The following is an 18,100-nucleotide window of genomic DNA, read 5'->3' on the forward strand; positions in this document are numbered from 1 at the left end:
CATGTCTACACTGTTTGCTACACATCAGAGTGTTGTGATTTACTGTGCAGATTGCTGTACTGTCCACGGACCTGCACGATGACTTCATGAGTATTTGCACTGAATTGGTTTTCCCATGTTTGTTTTTATCTTAATTCTTTTATGCTAGAACAACAATATACCATACCACTCTATTATATGTAAAAAAAAAAAAAAAAAAAGTTGACCTTTCCTATGACCCACCCCTCCTGCACTGAAATGAGAGGAAGAAGCTGTTTTCCTAGAGACAGGACAAGTGAGAAGCTCGGCCTGCAGACTCCATTTCTAACCATGAACAACTTTTTTATTATTGCCTAGGCTCCGGTATTAATTTTTAGTTAGCTTTCATAGAAATTTCATAAAATATTTGACACCCCAACAAAGATTAAAGGCTGTGGAAACATTCTGATGTTTTTTTAATTTATTTTTTAACTTATTTAACTTGAGGGCTTGTGTAACTGCCTGTCCCCAGTCTTTTCTCTCTTTAACAATTTTCTAGCAGGTTTCTAACCAAATCATTTTACAGACCGTCCGGCCCTCGGTAGAGCAGTCCCTTCCTTGTCAGCGATACGGACTAGAATAGGACATTTTCAGTTTTTTCATTTTGCGGGGCCACGAAACAGACCTGTGGATGTGGACAGCATATGGTGTGCTGTTTGCCTCTTTTGCGGCCCCACTGAAATGAATGGGTCTGCATCTGACCCACAAAAAACGTGTCTCTGATGCGGCCCCAAACCAAAGCTGTGTGCATTGCATTCAAACCATATTTGTTTGCAATTTGTCCACAATGTGTGGACTTGCCATCCATTAGTGGTTCTCTCATCTGGAAACCAGAAACCTCTAAATACAAACTGACTGATTTCCACTGTGTGAACCTGGCCACCATTTTCTTTAGTTCTCCAGGCTTGTCTTTTTATTTTATTTTTTTCTTCTTCTTTTTAGTCTGCCCTTGCACATGGAGATGATCTCGTTCAGTACACTTTCGGTAACAGTTTGGTTATAGTACATGTTGGCATAAGAAATCTGCTGCTCAAGCAGGAAAAATAAACTGTTCTGTTGAGTAGTGTGTGTGGGGCTGAGTCCCAGGTCTAGTCTGAAGTCATTTGATGCCTTGTTTGAACGCTAGCCATGGTCACTGAGCAAAGCAGAAGTGCAGCCGTCATATGCTTTGTATTTATTTTTCTTCTGGAGTCCTGTAAATCGTGTAATCTGCCCTTTTAAGCAGGCGTTTTTCTCTTCTCCACTCATTTTCTAGGAAGTGAGTTATCTGTAAGGTGCATGTCATGGGCTAATAGTGATTAAAACTTGTCAGAGCTTTGTGGTGCCCCTTGTCAAAACCATGCGGCCCTCATTACCCTGGAAAGCTTTGTGCACGTGCTAATTGACTTGAACATCTCTTAGCTGGTTTGTGTTAGCAGCATTTAATTCACCTCTTCTCGGGGTAAGAAAATAACCTTAAGCTTGATTGCACTTGCCTTTGATTTCTAGTTTAATAACTGGTGCGTTATTTTTGCTCACTTTGGTCTAACATAAGCCTGAAGGCTTTGTCTTTTATGCTTCCACCAAGGTTATGCTTCAGAAATCCATACTTCCTATTATCAGTGGTCACTCTGCATAGTCCAAAGTATCTTTCTTTTTACTACTTTGCACATCATAAAACAGGCAAATGTTTCCCTTCTCCGGAACACTTGCTGGTTTGGTCCTGTGTGAAACGTATAAAGAACACAGCTTGATCCTTCTTAATGACGGGGACACAGTAGTGGGAGACTTATATCCACACTCTGGGCTATCGGTATGTGGTTATTGATCTGGTTTTAAAGCCAGAAAACTCAGGGCTACTAAAGCCTCATGTCATACTCGCAGGGGTCCAGGAAGCAAATTTTCAGTTTGGTGGTGGTCCACTACCGTAATGTTAAAGGGACACCTCCATTAGAAAGGGTATTATTATTTTATTTTATTTTTTTAAAGAATGACGCCATGAAATGCAGTGCAATCTGAAGGCAGCATGTTATTGAGCAGGTGGAATTGAGCAGATTGATTTTGGCAAGTCGATTCATTCATAAACTACGATTTTAATGCTGTCTCCGTACAGCATTAAAATGTTTTGTCTGTTTCACCTGAAGTCACGCAAAACATTGGTAAATTAATTCTGTATTCATTTCTGCATCTTTAAAAAAAAAATTAAATTAGGAATCTGAAGTCAGGCTGGTACCACTGTTCCAAACCCGACTTTGGATTCCTCATTTTAAATGTTTTTAAAGATGCAGAAATGAATACAGAATTAATTCACGAAAGTCTCGTGCGACTTAGGGTGAAACGAAGTTTGTTTCCATAGAGCCAATACATTTTAATGCTGTATGGAGACAGCATTTAATCCTCTGTATAGAGCATTAGTTTAAAGGGGTTTTCCGAGACTTTTACACCCAAGACCCCTGCTGATCAGCTTTTTGAGAAGGCACTCGCAGTAGCGCCGCATCCCTTTAGCCACTTAGCCTTGGCCATGTGACGTCACATTCATCGGTCACATGGCCTAGGCGCAGCTCAGCCCCTTTGAAGTGAATGGGTTGAGCTGTGATACCAGACACAACCGCTATACAATGTACGGCGCTGTGCTTGGTGAATTGAGAGAAGGCTGCAGTGCTGCTGCGAACGGCGGTACCTTCTCAAACAGCTGATCGGTGCGGGTCCTGGGTGTAAAAGTCTTGGAAAACCCCTTTAAACTAATGCCTTTTCTGAACTTAACGAGGATGTCCAGTTTCAGGAGGAAACCAGACAAACCCCGGGATCTGCCTGATCCGGTATGCCTGCCTGGGCGCCATAAACCAGGCTGCAGCAGTGGCCACATTTGTGCACCACATGAGGCAAGTGATTGGCTGTAGTGGTCACATGTCAGCATTACGTCACTGCTGTAGCCAGGTATATAGAGCGCGAGCAGGAGAAATGGAGTGGCAATGCTGTGTGGGGTTTAACTATGCCTTAGACATGGATAGAGGGAAGGTCGCTGGAGGAGGAGAGGAGACTCATGGGCCTACTACTACTGTATTCAAAATGACTGGAAAATAGAAGGGAAGGACTTATACTTCTCCTTCCTGCCTTGGCCTTTATTCTTTCCTGAAAACACTGGAATTTATCATTGCGCAAAAACTTTTGTGCAACTGGTATTTTTCCTCCATCCTCAACACTTTCCTGAAAAGGGGACGTGGGGAGGGTGCAGGGCCAGCGGGCGAAGTACATTTATCTTTTACGCCAGTTTTCTGGTGTACTAGAAGACTGAAATCTACGCCAACCAGGGTGTCCCTCTTGGTAGATTTACTTCTGTGTATTTGAGACTATCATAAGAAGTAATTACAGGAAGCCAGCAAGGGGCAGTGTCCTATACAAGTAACAAAACCCTTAGACTTCACCATCTAAGATTCAGTGGTATTTATTTAATTACTTGTATAGCGCTGACGTATTCCGCATCGCCTTACAGACGTTATCACTACCTGCTGCCCCCCGTGGAGCTCAGTCTAAATACCCTATCAGTATGTCTTTGGATTGTGTAAAGAAACTGGAGAACCCGTAGGAACCCCACACAAACACGAGGAGGACATACAAACAATCCATGCAGATGTTGTCCTTGGTTAAAATTGAACCTAGAATCCCAGTGCTGCTAACCACCAGTGCCAACCACTGACCCACCATGTTGCCCCTGTGAGGAACGAAATAAATCAACATTTCTCGCACATTCCATTGGGTGACACAGACCATGGGTATAGCCTAGGTCATTACTAGGAGGAGACACTATGCAAATAAAAAAAAGAAAGCTCCTCCTCCCTGGGCTATACCCCCATGTTCCACCGGGAGGACCTCAGTTCTTGCTTAGTGTCGGGTAAGGAGGATGACATTCTTTCTACTCCCGTTTATTTTTTTGGCTGTGGACGCAGGGTCGCAATTCTGCTTCCCTGGTCTCTTGGTGGAGCAAGCGCCGGGGTCGAATTGACGTCCCCGGCTACCTCCCACCCTCCCCCAGAAGTTAAGTGGAACCGGGCTCGATCTGCAGCTCCGGTGGCCTACCAGATTCAGGGTCACCTTCCTGCCCTCCTCTAGATCACTGCCACTCCTTGTGCCAGCTGACTGTAAGGTGACCTCCGCTGGTGTGTATTTGAGGGCGAAGACTACAGGACGCAGATAAGTACACTGCCTCCCCTGTCTCCCGGTGTGACGCTAGGACCGCTTGGTGGGGGGGTTTGAGGGGGGAGTGGATACCTGTCTGGGGCATCGCTACATGAGAGGCTACTTCCTGGCTTCCCTCGGCGGTGTCTAGGGGGCGGTCTCTACTACCCTTTCGGCAGCCGCGTATTATTATTTTCATATTTCCCGCGCGCGGGTTTTGCGCCTCCTGACGCGATTTGTGGGAGGCGCTCTGTCTTCTGCTACTTCCAGCTCGGCGCTCTCGGCTGCTCCGGCTCCACTCTTCCCGGTTGCGTGCTGCAGGAACGGTAGGAGACCCTGGCCCCTTCCATTGCTGGATTACCGCCATCATGCCAAAACCTGGGTCCTCACAAAAATCCAAGTCGGCCCCTCTGGGGCTATGTAAGGTTTGCTGCTTGCCACTTTCGGTCTCTGGATCCTGTGACTCTTGCCTTGCCTCTGGACAGGATCATCCTCTCGTCCCTCCTCTCACTCAGCCCAGTCCTCCCTCCGCCCTGTCTGAGCCCGCGGAACCCGCCTGGGCCTTTGCCATTTCTAGGGCGGCCGCTGACTTAGCCCAAGTCTCTCGGATCGCCATGGCCTCGGATCCTGCGGCTAACACCATACAGCGTCCCAGTGGTTCCCAGAGAGGACGCTTAACCACTAAGAGGCAGCGTACACAGCAGCATCCTTCCTCGGATGATTCCTCGGATGATTCAGACACTTTCCTGTTTTCGCAGGGAACATAGATCTGAAGGGGAAAGATCCAGTTCTGACGAGGACACAGAGCTGGAGCCCTCGCCCAAACTGTCCACTATGGTGGCAGACTTGGTGGCGGCGGTCCGGGATACGTTTGATATCCAGGGGGAATCTCCTTCCGCTGGTAGCCAGGAATTCCCTCTTTTCCACTTGAGGAAACCTCAAACGGTTGTATTCCCCATACATGGCGAGTTCGACAAGGTCCTCTCTAAGGCCTGGGACCGCCCAAATCACCAGTTTTCTGCCACGAAACGTATGGATACTCTTTATCCTTTTCCTGCAAAAAATGTGCAGCAGTGGTCTTCTCCTCCTAAGGTTGACCCGCCGGTGGCCAGATTGGCTAAGAATACGGCCATTTCTGTCTTGGACGGTTCGTCCCTACGGGATGCAGTTGACAGGCGTTTGGATTCTCTGTCAAAAGCCATCTTCACTCTGGCAGGCACTGGCCTGCGGCCCGCTTTTGCCTCAGTCTGGGTATCCAGAGCGCTTTCTGTATGGTTGCAGCGCCGCCACCAGGACCTGGCGGAGCAGGATGCCTCTGCGGACACCTTAAATGTTGTCCTCCAGATATCTCAGGCGACGAAGTTTCTCTGCAAAGCTTCCTTTGATGTTAGCATTCTTTTTGCGCATATATCGGCCCTTTCGGTCACACAGCGTAGAGAAGTCTGGTTGAAGGTTTGGGACGCTGACGCTCCCTCTAAGTGTTCCCTCACTAACCTCCCCTTTTCGGGTTCCAGGCTTTTTGGTGCTAAGCTGGACGAGATCATCTCGGACGCGACAGGGGGCAAGAGTACCAACCTGCCCCAATCTAGATCCAAGTGCACGTTTTGGAGGTCGGTCCTCCGGTTCTAGGAACCAGTCCTTTCGTCGCTTCTCCTCTTCCAGATCTGCGGCGGCCCCCTTCCAGGGTGGCTCTCAAGACTCCTGTAAGAAACCTGCCTTTAAACCCCAGCCTTCCTGGCGCCCGCAGCCACAATCAGCCCGCCCTGCTGCTCCCAAGCAGTCTTCTGCCTGAAGGGGCGCCCCCACCTCTTATGGTGGGGCGCCGATTGCTCTCCTTTCAACAGGTCTGGAGAGATCATATCCAGGACGCCTGGGCCCTGGAAATTGTTACATCTGGTTACAAAATAGAATTCTCTTCCAGGCCTCCGGAGCGTTTCTTCTCTTCTCGGGATCCGGTCCAGGCCTCCGCTCTTTTTGCAGGCGGTCTCTTCCCTTTTGGACAGGGGAGTGATTGTTCCAGTCCCCTTGGAGGAGCAAGGTGCAGGTTTCTACTCCAACCTGTTCGTGGTGCCAAAGAAGGAGGGATCGGTGTGTCCTGTTCTAGATCTGAAGCTGTTGAACAGGTCTCTGCGGGTCCGGATGGAGTCCCTCCGATCCGTTATTGCTTGTCTTCTTCCAGGGGAATTCCTTGCGTCGGTGGACATACAAGACGCCTATTTGCATGTCCATATAGCAGAATCTCACCACAGGTTTCTGCGCTTCGCTGTCGACTGGCAGCATTACCAGTTTGTCGCCCTGCCCTTTTGGACTGGCTACGGCCCCTCGGGTATTTACGAAGATCTTGGCGCCGCTCTTGGTGCTTCTCCGTACCATATCTCTGTTGCCCTATCTGGACGACATGCTGATAAAGACTTCCTCCCTTCCCCAGGCCAGGGACAGCGTCCGGATCACGGTTCAGACTCTGGAGCAGTTCGGCTGGCTGATCAATGCCCAGAAGTCATCTATTCTCCCCTCAGAGGTTGACCTTCCTAGGGATGGTTCTGGACTCCACGGCAGTTCGGATATTCCTTCCGAGTTCCAAGTCCTCTCAAATTCAGGAATCTGTATCTCTCCTACTGCGCTCCCGACAACTCTCCATCCGGGAGTGCATGAGGGTTCTGGGGCTGATGGTGGCCTCCTTCGAGGTCGTCCCCTTTGCCCAGTTTCTCACACGGCCTCTACAGCGGGCGATTCTGTCCTTTTGGGACAGGACGTCGCGTGGTCTGACATCTCAAGTCCGTCTGCTTCGGGCGGACCTCTTGTGGTGGCTGTCCCCCCAAAACTTGATCTCAGGGAGGTTCTTTCTTCCGATCTCTTGGACAGTCGTCACCACCGACGCCAGCCTCCTAGGTTGGGGTGGTGTTCTACAGACCCGGACGGTGCAGGGGCTTTGGTCGGCGGAGGAGGCCCGCCTTCCGATCAACGTGCTGGATCTCAGAGCAATTTTCCTCTCCCTTTCTCACTGGACTCATCTCCTGGCAGGTCTCTGGGTAAGGGTCCAGTCGGACAATGCCACCGCCGTGGCTTACGTCAACCACCAGGGCGGAACCCGCAGACGGACGGTGATGCAGGAGGCGGAGAGGATCCTCCAGTGGGCGGAGACCCATGTTCCAGTACTGTCGGCAGTGTACATCCCGGGGATCGACAATTGGAAGGCGAACTTTCTCAGCCGCAACACAGTGGATCCAGGAGAGTGGTCCTTAAATCTGGAAGATTTCGAGGACATCTGTCGCAGGTGGGGGCGCCCGGGTGTCGACCTGATGGCATCCAGGCTCAACAACAAGGTTCTGGTCACTGCTCTGGCCATTTTCTTTCAGCGATCCCTGGCTCTGCTCGGTCCAGTGAGGACCTTCATACAAGGGGTGGCGCATTCGGTCCCTCCGTGTGTTCCTCCCCTGCCCCCCTGGGACTTGAACTTGGTTCTGTCTTCCCTCCAGGCGGCTCCCTTTGAGAGAGGTTTCTTTGAATTTTCTCACCTGGAAGGTGGTCTTTTTGGTGGCGATCACCTCGATCAGGAGGGTATCGCAGCTGGCCGCGCTTTCCTGTAGGGAGCCCTTTTTGGTCTTCCATCAGGATAAGGCGGTGCTGCGTCCGGTCTCTTCATTTTTGCCCAAGGTGGTCTCCGCCTTCCACATTAATTAAGATATAGTCCTGCCCTCTTTTTGTCCATCTCCGGCGAACCGCTAGGAGCGCGCTCTCCATTCCCTGGATGTTGACCTGGCTCTGCGTGTGTACCTGTCGGTTACTGCCTCTTTCCGCTGTACGGATTCCCTTTTCGTGATTCCGCAAGGGCCTCGTAAAGGTCTGGCGGCTTCCAAGGTCTCGGTAGCCTGATGGATTAGGTCAGCTTATCGTGCCCGTGGCAGGGTTCCCCCAGCTGGGGTTACCGCGCACTCCACCAGGGCGGCCTCCTGGGCTAGGCATAATCGCGCCTCGGCATCTCAACTTTGTAAAGCCGCCACCTGGTCTTCCTTGCATACCTTTACAAAGTTTTACCAGTTGCACTCTTTGGCATCGGCTGATGCTGTCCTTGGGCGCAAGGTATTGCAGGCGGTGGTTCCTGTTTGACCACTGGGCGTTTTCTCCTGGAGGTGCTGGTTTTTTCCCACACCATGGACTGCTCTAGGACATCCCATGGTCTGTGTCCCCCAATGGAATGTGCGAGAAAAGGAGATTTTTTTTTTTTTTTGTGAAACTCACCTGTAAAATCTTTTTCTCGTCTTTTCCATTGGGGGACACAGCTCCCTCCCATTCTTACCTGTTGTATGAAGGGTTGGTTTAGTTCTTCGGGTCCTGAAGGTTTTCAGTCCGATGGCAGTATTCCGTTGTTCTGGCCTCTATGGCTTTGGTCTCCTTCTCCTGCTTTTGCACACACTGGGGTCCTCCCGGTGGAACATGGGGGTATAGCCCAGGGAGGAGGAGCTTTCTTTTTCTTTCTATTTGCATAGTGTCTCCTCCTAGTAATGACCTAGGCCAGTGTTTCCCAACCAGTGTGCCTCCAGCTGTTGCAAAACTACAACTCCCAGCATGCCCGCACAGCCAAAGGCTGTCCGGGCATGCTGGGACTTGTACTTTTGCAACAGCTGGAGGCACACTGGTTGGAAAACACTGACCTAGGCTATACCCATGGTCTGTGTCCCCCAATAGAAAAGACGAGAAAGATTTTACAGGTGAGTTTCACAAAAAATCTCCTTTCTTGCCACCGTGTATATAGTGCAGGGCTGGCCAACCTGCGGACCTGTCTATTCTGCACCAGTTTATTTGTGTCTATGGTTATGTATGTGTTTATACAGTATTGATATGCAGTAAGAAATATAGGTAGTCATGGGATATATTTTGCTTGCTGTCTGTAAATAATGATTTTTTCTATTTTATCCAGGCCCAGACTTCGTGATATGTGATGAAGGCCATATTCTTAAAAACGAAGCATCTGCTGTTTCTAAGGCTTTGAATTCCATAAGGACAAAAAGACGGATAATCTTGACTGGAACCCCACTTCAGAACAATTTGGTGGAATGTAAGTAATGTGTTTCAGGTCTCTTTTCTAGACACATGACCCTGTGCACCCATTTTGTACCACTCCAAAGCATCTTAAATACAAATGGAACTAATCTACCATTTTAGGTTTACAGCTCCTTCTCACACCCAATGGTTAGGGCCCACTTACACAGGCCAAAGATCTTTAAAATTATTGGGGGGTAGTGTTCATACAAACACTTTTTCTAACAATTGCCCCAAGTAAAGTTGCCGCCAATCATCGAACGAAGGACCAACCAAATGCTTGTTAATCAGCGTTAGGGCTGTCGAATATAATCGATGCATCGATGCATCGCGATTCGACCCCCGGCGATTCTGCATCGATGCGGTTGCTTTAAATAATCGATGCATGTTGACAGGGCCGCTGATAGGTACAGCTGGCCCAGTTGTACCGGGCCCGGCCCCCCCCCCCCCCCCCGCTTTCTACGTTTTTTTTTTTTTTTAAATCGCCGCTCAGTACTACCTGCCTGCTTGCTGTGCCTGTAGGGACTATTTCCTCTGTTTCGGGCGCGGAAGAGTATCTCTTCTCTTCTCTCTCCCGCGCCCGCTCCTCTGCTCTGCTCAGTCCCGGAATCAAGTCCCGGCCAGCTTGTCGGCTGTTTTTTTTACCGCCGCTTCCGGGTAGGTCTTCTGCGGGACTGGGCGTTCCTATTTGATTGACAGGCTTCTGACCGTCGCATACTGTGCGTCACGAGTTGCCAAAAGAAGCCGAAGACCGTGCAACATCGACTGTGTCAGGTGGGGGTCAGCGTCTGTGTCAGGTGAGGTGGCCAGGTGGGGTCAGCGTCTGTGTCAGGTGGGGGTCAGCGTCTGTGTCAGGTGAGGTGGCCAGGTGGGGTCAGCGTCTGTGTCAGGTGGGGGTCAGCGTCTGTGTCAGGTGAGGTGGCCAGGTGGGGTCAGCGTCTGTGTCAGGTGGGGGTCAGCGTCTGTGTCAGGTGAGGGGTCAGCGTCTGTGTCAGGTGGGGGTCAGCGTCTGTGTCAGGTGGGGGTCAGCGTCTGTGTCAGGTGGGGCCCCCTGATCACCCCCCTGTCATTGATTGCCCCCCTGTCATTGATCAACCCCCTGTAAAGCTCCATTCAGACGTCCGCATGATTTTTACGGATCCACTGATAGATGGATCGGATCCGCAAAACGCATCCGGACGTCTGAATGAAGCCTTACAGGGGCGTGATCAATGACTGTGGTGATCACCCCATATAGACTCCCTGATCACCCCCCTGTCATTGATTACCCCCCTGTCATTGATCAACCCCCTGTAAAGCTCCATTCAGACGTCCGCATGATTTTTACGGATCCACTGATAGATGGATCGGATCCGCAAAACGCATCCGGACGTCTGAATGAAGCCTTACAGGGGCGTGATCAATGACTGTGGTGATCACCCCATATAGACTCCCTGATCACCCCCCTGTCATTGATTACCCCCCTGTCATTGATCAACCCCCTGTAAAGCTCCATTCAGACGTCCGCATGATTTTTACGGATCCACTGATAGATGGATCGGATCCGCAAAACGCATCCGGACGTCTGAATGAAGCCTTACAGGGGCGTGATCAATGACTGTGGTGATCACCCCATATAGACTCCCTGATCACCCCCCTGTCATTGATTACCCCCCTGTCATTGATCAACCCCCTGTAAAGCTCCATTCAGACGTCCGCATGATTTTTACGGATCCACTGATAGATGGATCGGATCCGCAAAACGCATCCGGACGTCTGAATGAAGCCTTACAGGGGCGTGATCAATGACTGTGGTGATCACCCCATATAGACTCCCTGATCACCCCCCTGTCATTGATTACCCCCCTGTCATTGATCAACCCCCTGTAAAGCTCCATTCAGACGTCCGCATGATTTTTACGGATCCACTGATAGATGGATCGGATCCGCAAAACGCATCCGGACGTCTGAATGAAGCCTTACAGGGGCGTGATCAATGACTGTGGTGATCAAAGCTGCATTGACGGATCCGTTCTTCCGATCTGCGCAGACCTTTAAATCTGTGAAAAAAATAAACACCGGATCCGTTTTTCCAGATGACACCGGAGAGACAGATCCGGTATTTCAATGCATTTGTCAGACGGATCCGCCTGACAAATGCATCCGTTTGCGTCCAGATTGCCGGAATCCTCTGAAAAACAAGGGGACTTGGGTAATAATCTTGATGCATCGTGATGCATCGCCGAATCGAATCGAATCGAATCGTGGACTTGATAATCGTAATCGCATCGAATCGTGAGACGAGTGAAGATGCGCAGCCCTAATCAGCGTTTGTGTTCGTGCAGCACCTTAAATAGTTTGCAGTACATTGCCTTGTGTAAACGGGGATGTGCTTCTGGCAAATAAAAAATTGGTATGGGGACAAGCGATCGCAGTAGCAGTCATTCATTCCCTTAAGAGGAATGTAATTGCAGCTGAAAGAGCAGGCAGTGATTGGGAATAAAAGGTTTGTTCCTGATCATTGCCCTGTTCTCCACCTCTCGATAATCTACTGAGTGGGGGACTTTTTATATTCTATTTATGCCACTGTTGTGGAGTTAAAGCGTTGGCAATTATGGCACACCCTATATTTGCACCATAAGTTGTGATTTTTTCAGGTTCTTGACTCTTCTAAGAAAGGCAAGAAAGAGGGCATAGCTTAGAAGGCAGGGCAGAGCCCACAGGATTTACTTTAACTTGCTCTAGAAACTGTTATAAGTTACAGCGCAGGTCTACTCCAGCTCCTGGCTGGTGTAGATGTCAGTTAGTGGCACACAGAATGGCAGAAAAGCACCTAATGCCTTTTAATAAATGAGGTCCCGATTACTCCAGTGCTCAATGGATGTAGACGGACGTACAGGAACTCCAGTCTTGACGAATCTCCCCCATATGTTTTAGAATGAAGTAGGGGACAAATTAGAGGGTCTATGACTAATGATCAAACATTCATTCATGAGGTCAGTAAGGAGTAGGGGGCGGGGTACTCATGTCTTTGCAACTTTGAACCTGCTTTATTTCCATTTTACATGGATTGGAGCAATAACAAATGATTGCAAAAGTATTGATGCCTTTTAAAGGGAGTCTGTCCCCTACTTTACATATATTGCACTGCCATCAGTGCCCTGTAGGTGATATAAACCGTTAACAGATCATACCTTTCTTTCTCCCTTCTGTGGATTTGATGTTGAAAAAACAACATTTGTAGATACATGCAAATGACTTGCAAGTGCCCAAGGCGTTCCTCCCAGAATGCAAGTGCCCATGTCCTCCAAAGAATGCCGTTATCTCTTCTCCCATGTTTCACGGACTCTGCTCACTTCACTGCCGGCCCAGGAATCCGCCATACACTGCCCACTGTGGGCAGCTGCATCAGTGAACCGACTGCGCATGGCTGGGCCCGGCATTGACGCAAGCTGGTGCGGTATTTCAGGGAGCAGAGTCTGTGAAGTAAGGGCACTGGACTGGCTTACAGTGAAACATGCAAGGAGAGATCAATGGCAGTCTCGGGAGGGCATGAACACTTGCATTTGGGGAGGACTCCCCCCCCCCCCCCCCCCCCCCCCAAGGCACTTGCAAGTCGTTTGCATATATCTTCATACATTGTTTTTTCAACATCAAATTCACAGATGGGAGAAAGAAAGGTAAGATCTGTTAACGGTTTGTCACTACAGGGCAGTATGGGACAGTAATATATGTAAAGTTGGTGACAGACTCCCTTTAACCCCTTAGGGACGCATGACGTACCGCTACGGCATGTTTCCAGAGTCCTTAAGGACCCATGACGTACCGGTACGTCATGAGTTTAAAATGAGATTGCGGCGCTGCGGGGGTTAATCCGAACGGGATGCCGGCTGAAATCATTCAGCCGGCATCCTGTCAACGCCCGTATCGGCGATCGCAGCAAACCGCAGGTCAATTCAGACCTGCGGTTTGCTGCGCTTTCTGCCGATTCTGATCCCCGCGGATCAAACTTTAAAATGCCCCAAATAAAGTTTTATTAACACCCCCCCCCCCTGCACCCCTGAATGATTTTATGTGGGCGGGTGGTGCAGGGGGGGTGTTGCGGGCGGTGCTGCAGGCGGGATCGCGATCCCCCGCCCGTCTCCCCTTGAAAATTCGTTGGTGTGCAGTGGTATCCCAGGGTGTCAGCACATTGCTGACACCCTGGTATAAACGGCTGACATCGGTGATGCGATGTCAGCCGTTTAACCCTTTCCATACCGCGGTCCGTACGGACCACTGTATGGAAAAGGTTAACAGCTCAGGGAGCACCCTCCCTCTCCCATCGGGGGGCTGCTGTGCCTTTGCAGCCCCCCGATGGAGAGGGAGAGAGCCCCCAGACAGCCCCGTCCTTACCCTTCCCCGTCTGCGAAGTTGTGGCTACAACTGAGCAGACGGGGAAGGTTCCCATGGCAACAGGACGCCTTCTCAGGCATCCTGCTGTCCATGGTGCTGAACAGATCTGTGCTAAAGGCAAAAATCTGTAGGTGTAAGTAAAAAGTGTAAGTAAAATACAGTACAGTACCTTATATAGTGTACTGTACTGTATTATACAGACATCAGACCCACTGGATCTTCAAGAACCAAGTGGGTCTGGGTCAAAAAAAATTTTGAAAAAAGTTAAGATAAAAAAAAACACATTTATCACTGAATAAAAAATAAATAAATACACTACACATATTAGGTATCGCCGCGTCCGTAACGACCTGATCTATAAAACGGTCATGTTACTTTCCCCGCACGGTGAACGCCATAAAAATTAAAAAATAAAAACTATGAGAAAATTAAAATTTTGCCCACCTTACTTCCCAAAAAAGGTAATAAAAGTGATCAAAAAAGTCGCATGTACGCCAAAATAGTACCAATCAAACCGTCATCTCATCCCGCAAAAATCATACCTTACCCAAGATAATCGCCCAAAAACTGAAAAAACTATGGCTCTTAGACTATGGAAACACTAAAACATGATTTTTTTGTTTGTTTCAAAAATGAAATCATTGTGTAAAACTTAAATAAATAAAAGTATACATATTGGGTATCAACGCGTCCGTATCGACCGGCTCTATAAAAATATCACATGACCTAACCCCTCAGATCACCACCGTAAAAAAATAAAAACGGTGTAAAAAAAGCCATTTTTTGTCATCTTACGTCACAAAAAGTGTAATAGCAAGTGATCAAAAAGTCATATGCACCCCAAAATAGTGCCGATCAAGCCGTCATCTCATCCCTGCAAAAAATGAGACCCTACTTAAGATAATCGCCCAAAAACTGAAAAGACTATGGAGACACTAAAACATTTTTTTTGTTTTAAAAATGAAATCATTGTGTAAAACTTACATAAATAAAAAAAATTGTATACATATTAGGTATCGCCGTGTCCGTGACAACCTGCTCTATAAAATTACCGCATGATCTAACCTGTCAGATGAATGTTGTAAATAACAAAAAAAAAAAGTGCCAAAAAAGCTATTTCTTACCTTGCCGCACAAAAAGTGTAATATAGAGCAACCAAAAATCATATGTACCCTAAACTAGTACCAAAAAAACTGCCACCCTATCCCGTAGTTTCTAAAATGGGGTCACTTTTTTGGAGTTTCTACTCTAGGGGCGCATCAGGGGGCTTTAAATGGGACATGGTGTAAATAAAAACAGTCCAGCAAAATCTGCCTTCCAAAAACCGTATGGCATTCCTTTCCTTCTGCGCCCTGCCGTGTGCCCGTACAGCAGTTTACGGCCACATATGGGGTGTTTCTGTAAACTACAGAATCAGGGCAATAAAGATAGTCTTGTTTGGCTGTTAACCCTTGCTTTGTAATTGGAAAAAAAATATTAAAATGGAAAATCTGCCAAAAAAGTGAAATTTTGAAATTGTATCTCTATTTTCCATTAAATCTTGTGCAACACCTAAAGGGTTAACAACGTTTGTAAAATCAGTATTGAAGACCTTGAGGGGTGTAGTTTCTTAGATGGGGTCACTTTTATGGAGTTTCTACTCTAGGGGTGCATCAGGGGGGCTTCAAATGGGACATGGTGTCGAAAAACCAGTCAAGCAAAATCTGGCTTCCAAAAACCATACGGCGCACCTTTCCCTCTACGCCCTACTGTGTGCCCGTACAGTAGTTTACGGCCACATATGGGGTGTTTCTGTAAACGGCAGAGTCAGGGCAATAAAGATAGTCTTGTTTGGCTGTTAACCCTTGCTTTGTTAGTGGAAAAAATGGGTTAAAATGGAAAATTATGCAAAAAAATGAAATTCTCAAATTCCATCCCCATTTGCCAATAACTCTTGTGCAACACCTAAAGGGTTAACGAAGTTTGTAAAATCAGGTTTGAATACCTTGAGGGGTGTAGTTTATAGAATGGGGTCATTTTTGGGCGGTTTCTATCATGTAAGCCTCACAAAGTGACTTCAGACCTGTAGTGGTCCCTAAAAATTGGGTTTTTGTAAATTTCAGAAAAATTTCAAGATTTCCTTCTAAACTTCTAAGCCTTGTAACATCCCCAAAAAATAAAATATCATTCCCAAAATAATTCAAACATGAAGTAGACATATGGGGAATGTAAAGTCATCAAAATTTTTGGGGGTATTACTATGTATTACAGAAGTAGAGAAACTGAAACTTTGAAATTTGCTAATTTTTCCAAATTTTGGGTAAATTAGGTATTTTTTTTATGCAAAAAAAATAAATTTTTTTTACTTCATTTTACCAGTGTCATGAAGTACAATATGTGACGAAAAAACAATCTCAGAATGGCCTGGATAAGTCAAAGCGTTTTAAAGTTATCAGCACTTAAAGTGACACTGGTCAGATTTGCAAAAAATGGCCAAGTCCTTAAGGTGAAATAGGGCTGAGTCCTTAAGGGGTTAAGGGACATTTTCAAGTTATTTACATAAAATCATACAGTAATTTATTTGACTGTTGTAGTTGTTAAAATTACATTATAAGATACTTAAGTTCATTAGATATTATGGTTTTCATTACATCCCACGCTACCTATTGCCTTCTTGTATTAGAGCGCAGCGCTTGATCAAGGGGATGGCCTTCAACATACCTTGTCTCCTATTGCAGACAGAGCAGTGGACTAAGTCTTCTGCTGCAGCTGTAGTCTTGGAGCCAGGTACAGGTGTGGGAGGAGAATGTCTAGTCTCCTGCTATACAATTCTATATATAATACACAGCTCTGATTAAAAGAAAGGCCGAGTACTGGAAAGGAAATACTAGGACTTCTTTTAAAACTTTGATGTGCTGGTTTGGACAGTGATCTCTCACATTGCTGGTCTTCATGCCAGCTCCTGTCAGGAGTGCCCTTGTTCAGCTGTCTCCAGAGTCAGGAGCTTTGCTAGATGTCGGCTTTGGCTGTTAGAGGGAACTTCTCACCTAAATGCATCCTTCTGAGGGGTTGTCTTAAGCAGATGTCCCTATTTCAGATGCATCAAAGTCAAATTTTGTGTCTAGACTTAAGTGCAAAAGTCCACGCTGTTTCTTTTCATGTGGAATTGGAGTTGTTGTGTTTTAGACTTGTTGCCACTGATTACTGTTGGTGTGTGTAGTCATTAAAAAGCATTTATTACTCTAGATAAGGCTCTGTTCGGCATCAGGAAAGCTTCCGTCTCGTACACTAAACATAGCCATGGGCCTTCATTGACCCTATAGAAAATAAGGTCACTTTCACACATCAGTGTTCAGTCAGTGATTTCCTTAGTGATTGTGAGCCAAAACCAGGTGCGGCTCTAAACACAGACCAGGTGCAGATCTGTCCCTCATGCCTGATCTCTGAGTAGGCTCTGCTTCTGGTTTAGGCTCACAATCACTGACCAAACACTGACTGTGAAAGCGGCCTTAGAATGTCCTTTTGGCTTCCATCAGGGTGATAGCTGTTGTTTTTCTTTCTATATGGTAGGCCACCACAGAAGAGTATACTGTATGGTTTACATCTGTGGGGGTTTTTCACCATCAAAGGCAACAACCAACCTATGCCAGTGTGTGGCATATACTGAGTAGCATACCTACATTGTCTACCTCGAATAAGAACTCCGTTTTGCAGTATAATGGTAGTTTGTAGAATTTGTTTTATTTTTTTCTTCTAATCTTAGTTTGTTTTCATGGTACGCCCAGAACTTCTCATTGTAGGATCCTTTTATTTTCAGATCACTGCATGGTTAACTTCATCAAGGAAAACCTGCTTGGCTCTATCAAAGAATTTCGGAACCGCTTCATAAATCCTATACAGAACGGGCAGTGTGCGGACTCCACCATGGTGGATGTCAGAGTGATGAAGAAACGGGCTCACATTCTGTATGAAATGTTAGCAGGTTGTGTACAGGTGAGTTCTAAAAGCGAGATGAGGTGTTTGTGGTTCATTACATTGTGAATATGTGACTGTAAAAACCGGTGTGCCTTTAATTATTTCAGAGAAGAGACTACACGGCTCTGACCAAGTTTTTACCACCGAAGTATGAATACGTCTTATCTGTTCGGATGACTCCTGTTCAGTGCAAGCTCTATCGCTTTTATTTGGACAATATGGCTGGTAGGTTTTATTATTTTTCATTTTTGTATTTCCCAAACCAGTGGTAGTCTGTGACAAAAGGTGGAGTTGTTAGATTGCATGGAAACATGTGAGTTCTTAGACTATGGTCCTTTTGGCGGTATTCACACAGTCAGATTCCGAGTGCCTTTTATGCCCATGAGTGCATCTCACGTATTAGTTCTTCATATTATATTTTGAATATGACACTAATGGAGTAGAACAAGGATGGCATTGACATCTGCATTTCTGTACACAAGCTGAATTGTTCTATATGCGCAAGACACAGCAACTGTATTTATGCTTCCAGTACATGCATAAAGGTGCTTACAGGGCA

General features: G+C 47.1%; 1 protein-coding gene across 2 annotated transcripts in view; it reads left to right on the forward strand.

Moving 5' to 3' along the window:
• ATRX (ATRX chromatin remodeler) overlaps positions 1-18,100 on the forward strand; it is a 255,917-nt gene that overhangs the window by 177,156 nt on the left and 60,661 nt on the right. For both annotated transcript variants that reach the window (XM_040405241.1, XM_040405242.1), the window contains exons 20-22: positions 9,092-9,229; positions 17,384-17,559; positions 17,649-17,766. In XM_040405241.1, coding sequence (XP_040261175.1) covers positions 9,092-9,229; positions 17,384-17,559; positions 17,649-17,766 — 432 coding nt within the window. The remainder of the gene's footprint in view (positions 1-9,091; positions 9,230-17,383; positions 17,560-17,648; positions 17,767-18,100) is intronic.

This window comes from Bufo bufo, chromosome 8 (assembly GCF_905171765.1).
Source record: "Bufo bufo chromosome 8, aBufBuf1.1, whole genome shotgun sequence".
NCBI lineage: Eukaryota > Metazoa > Chordata > Amphibia > Anura > Bufonidae > Bufo > Bufo bufo.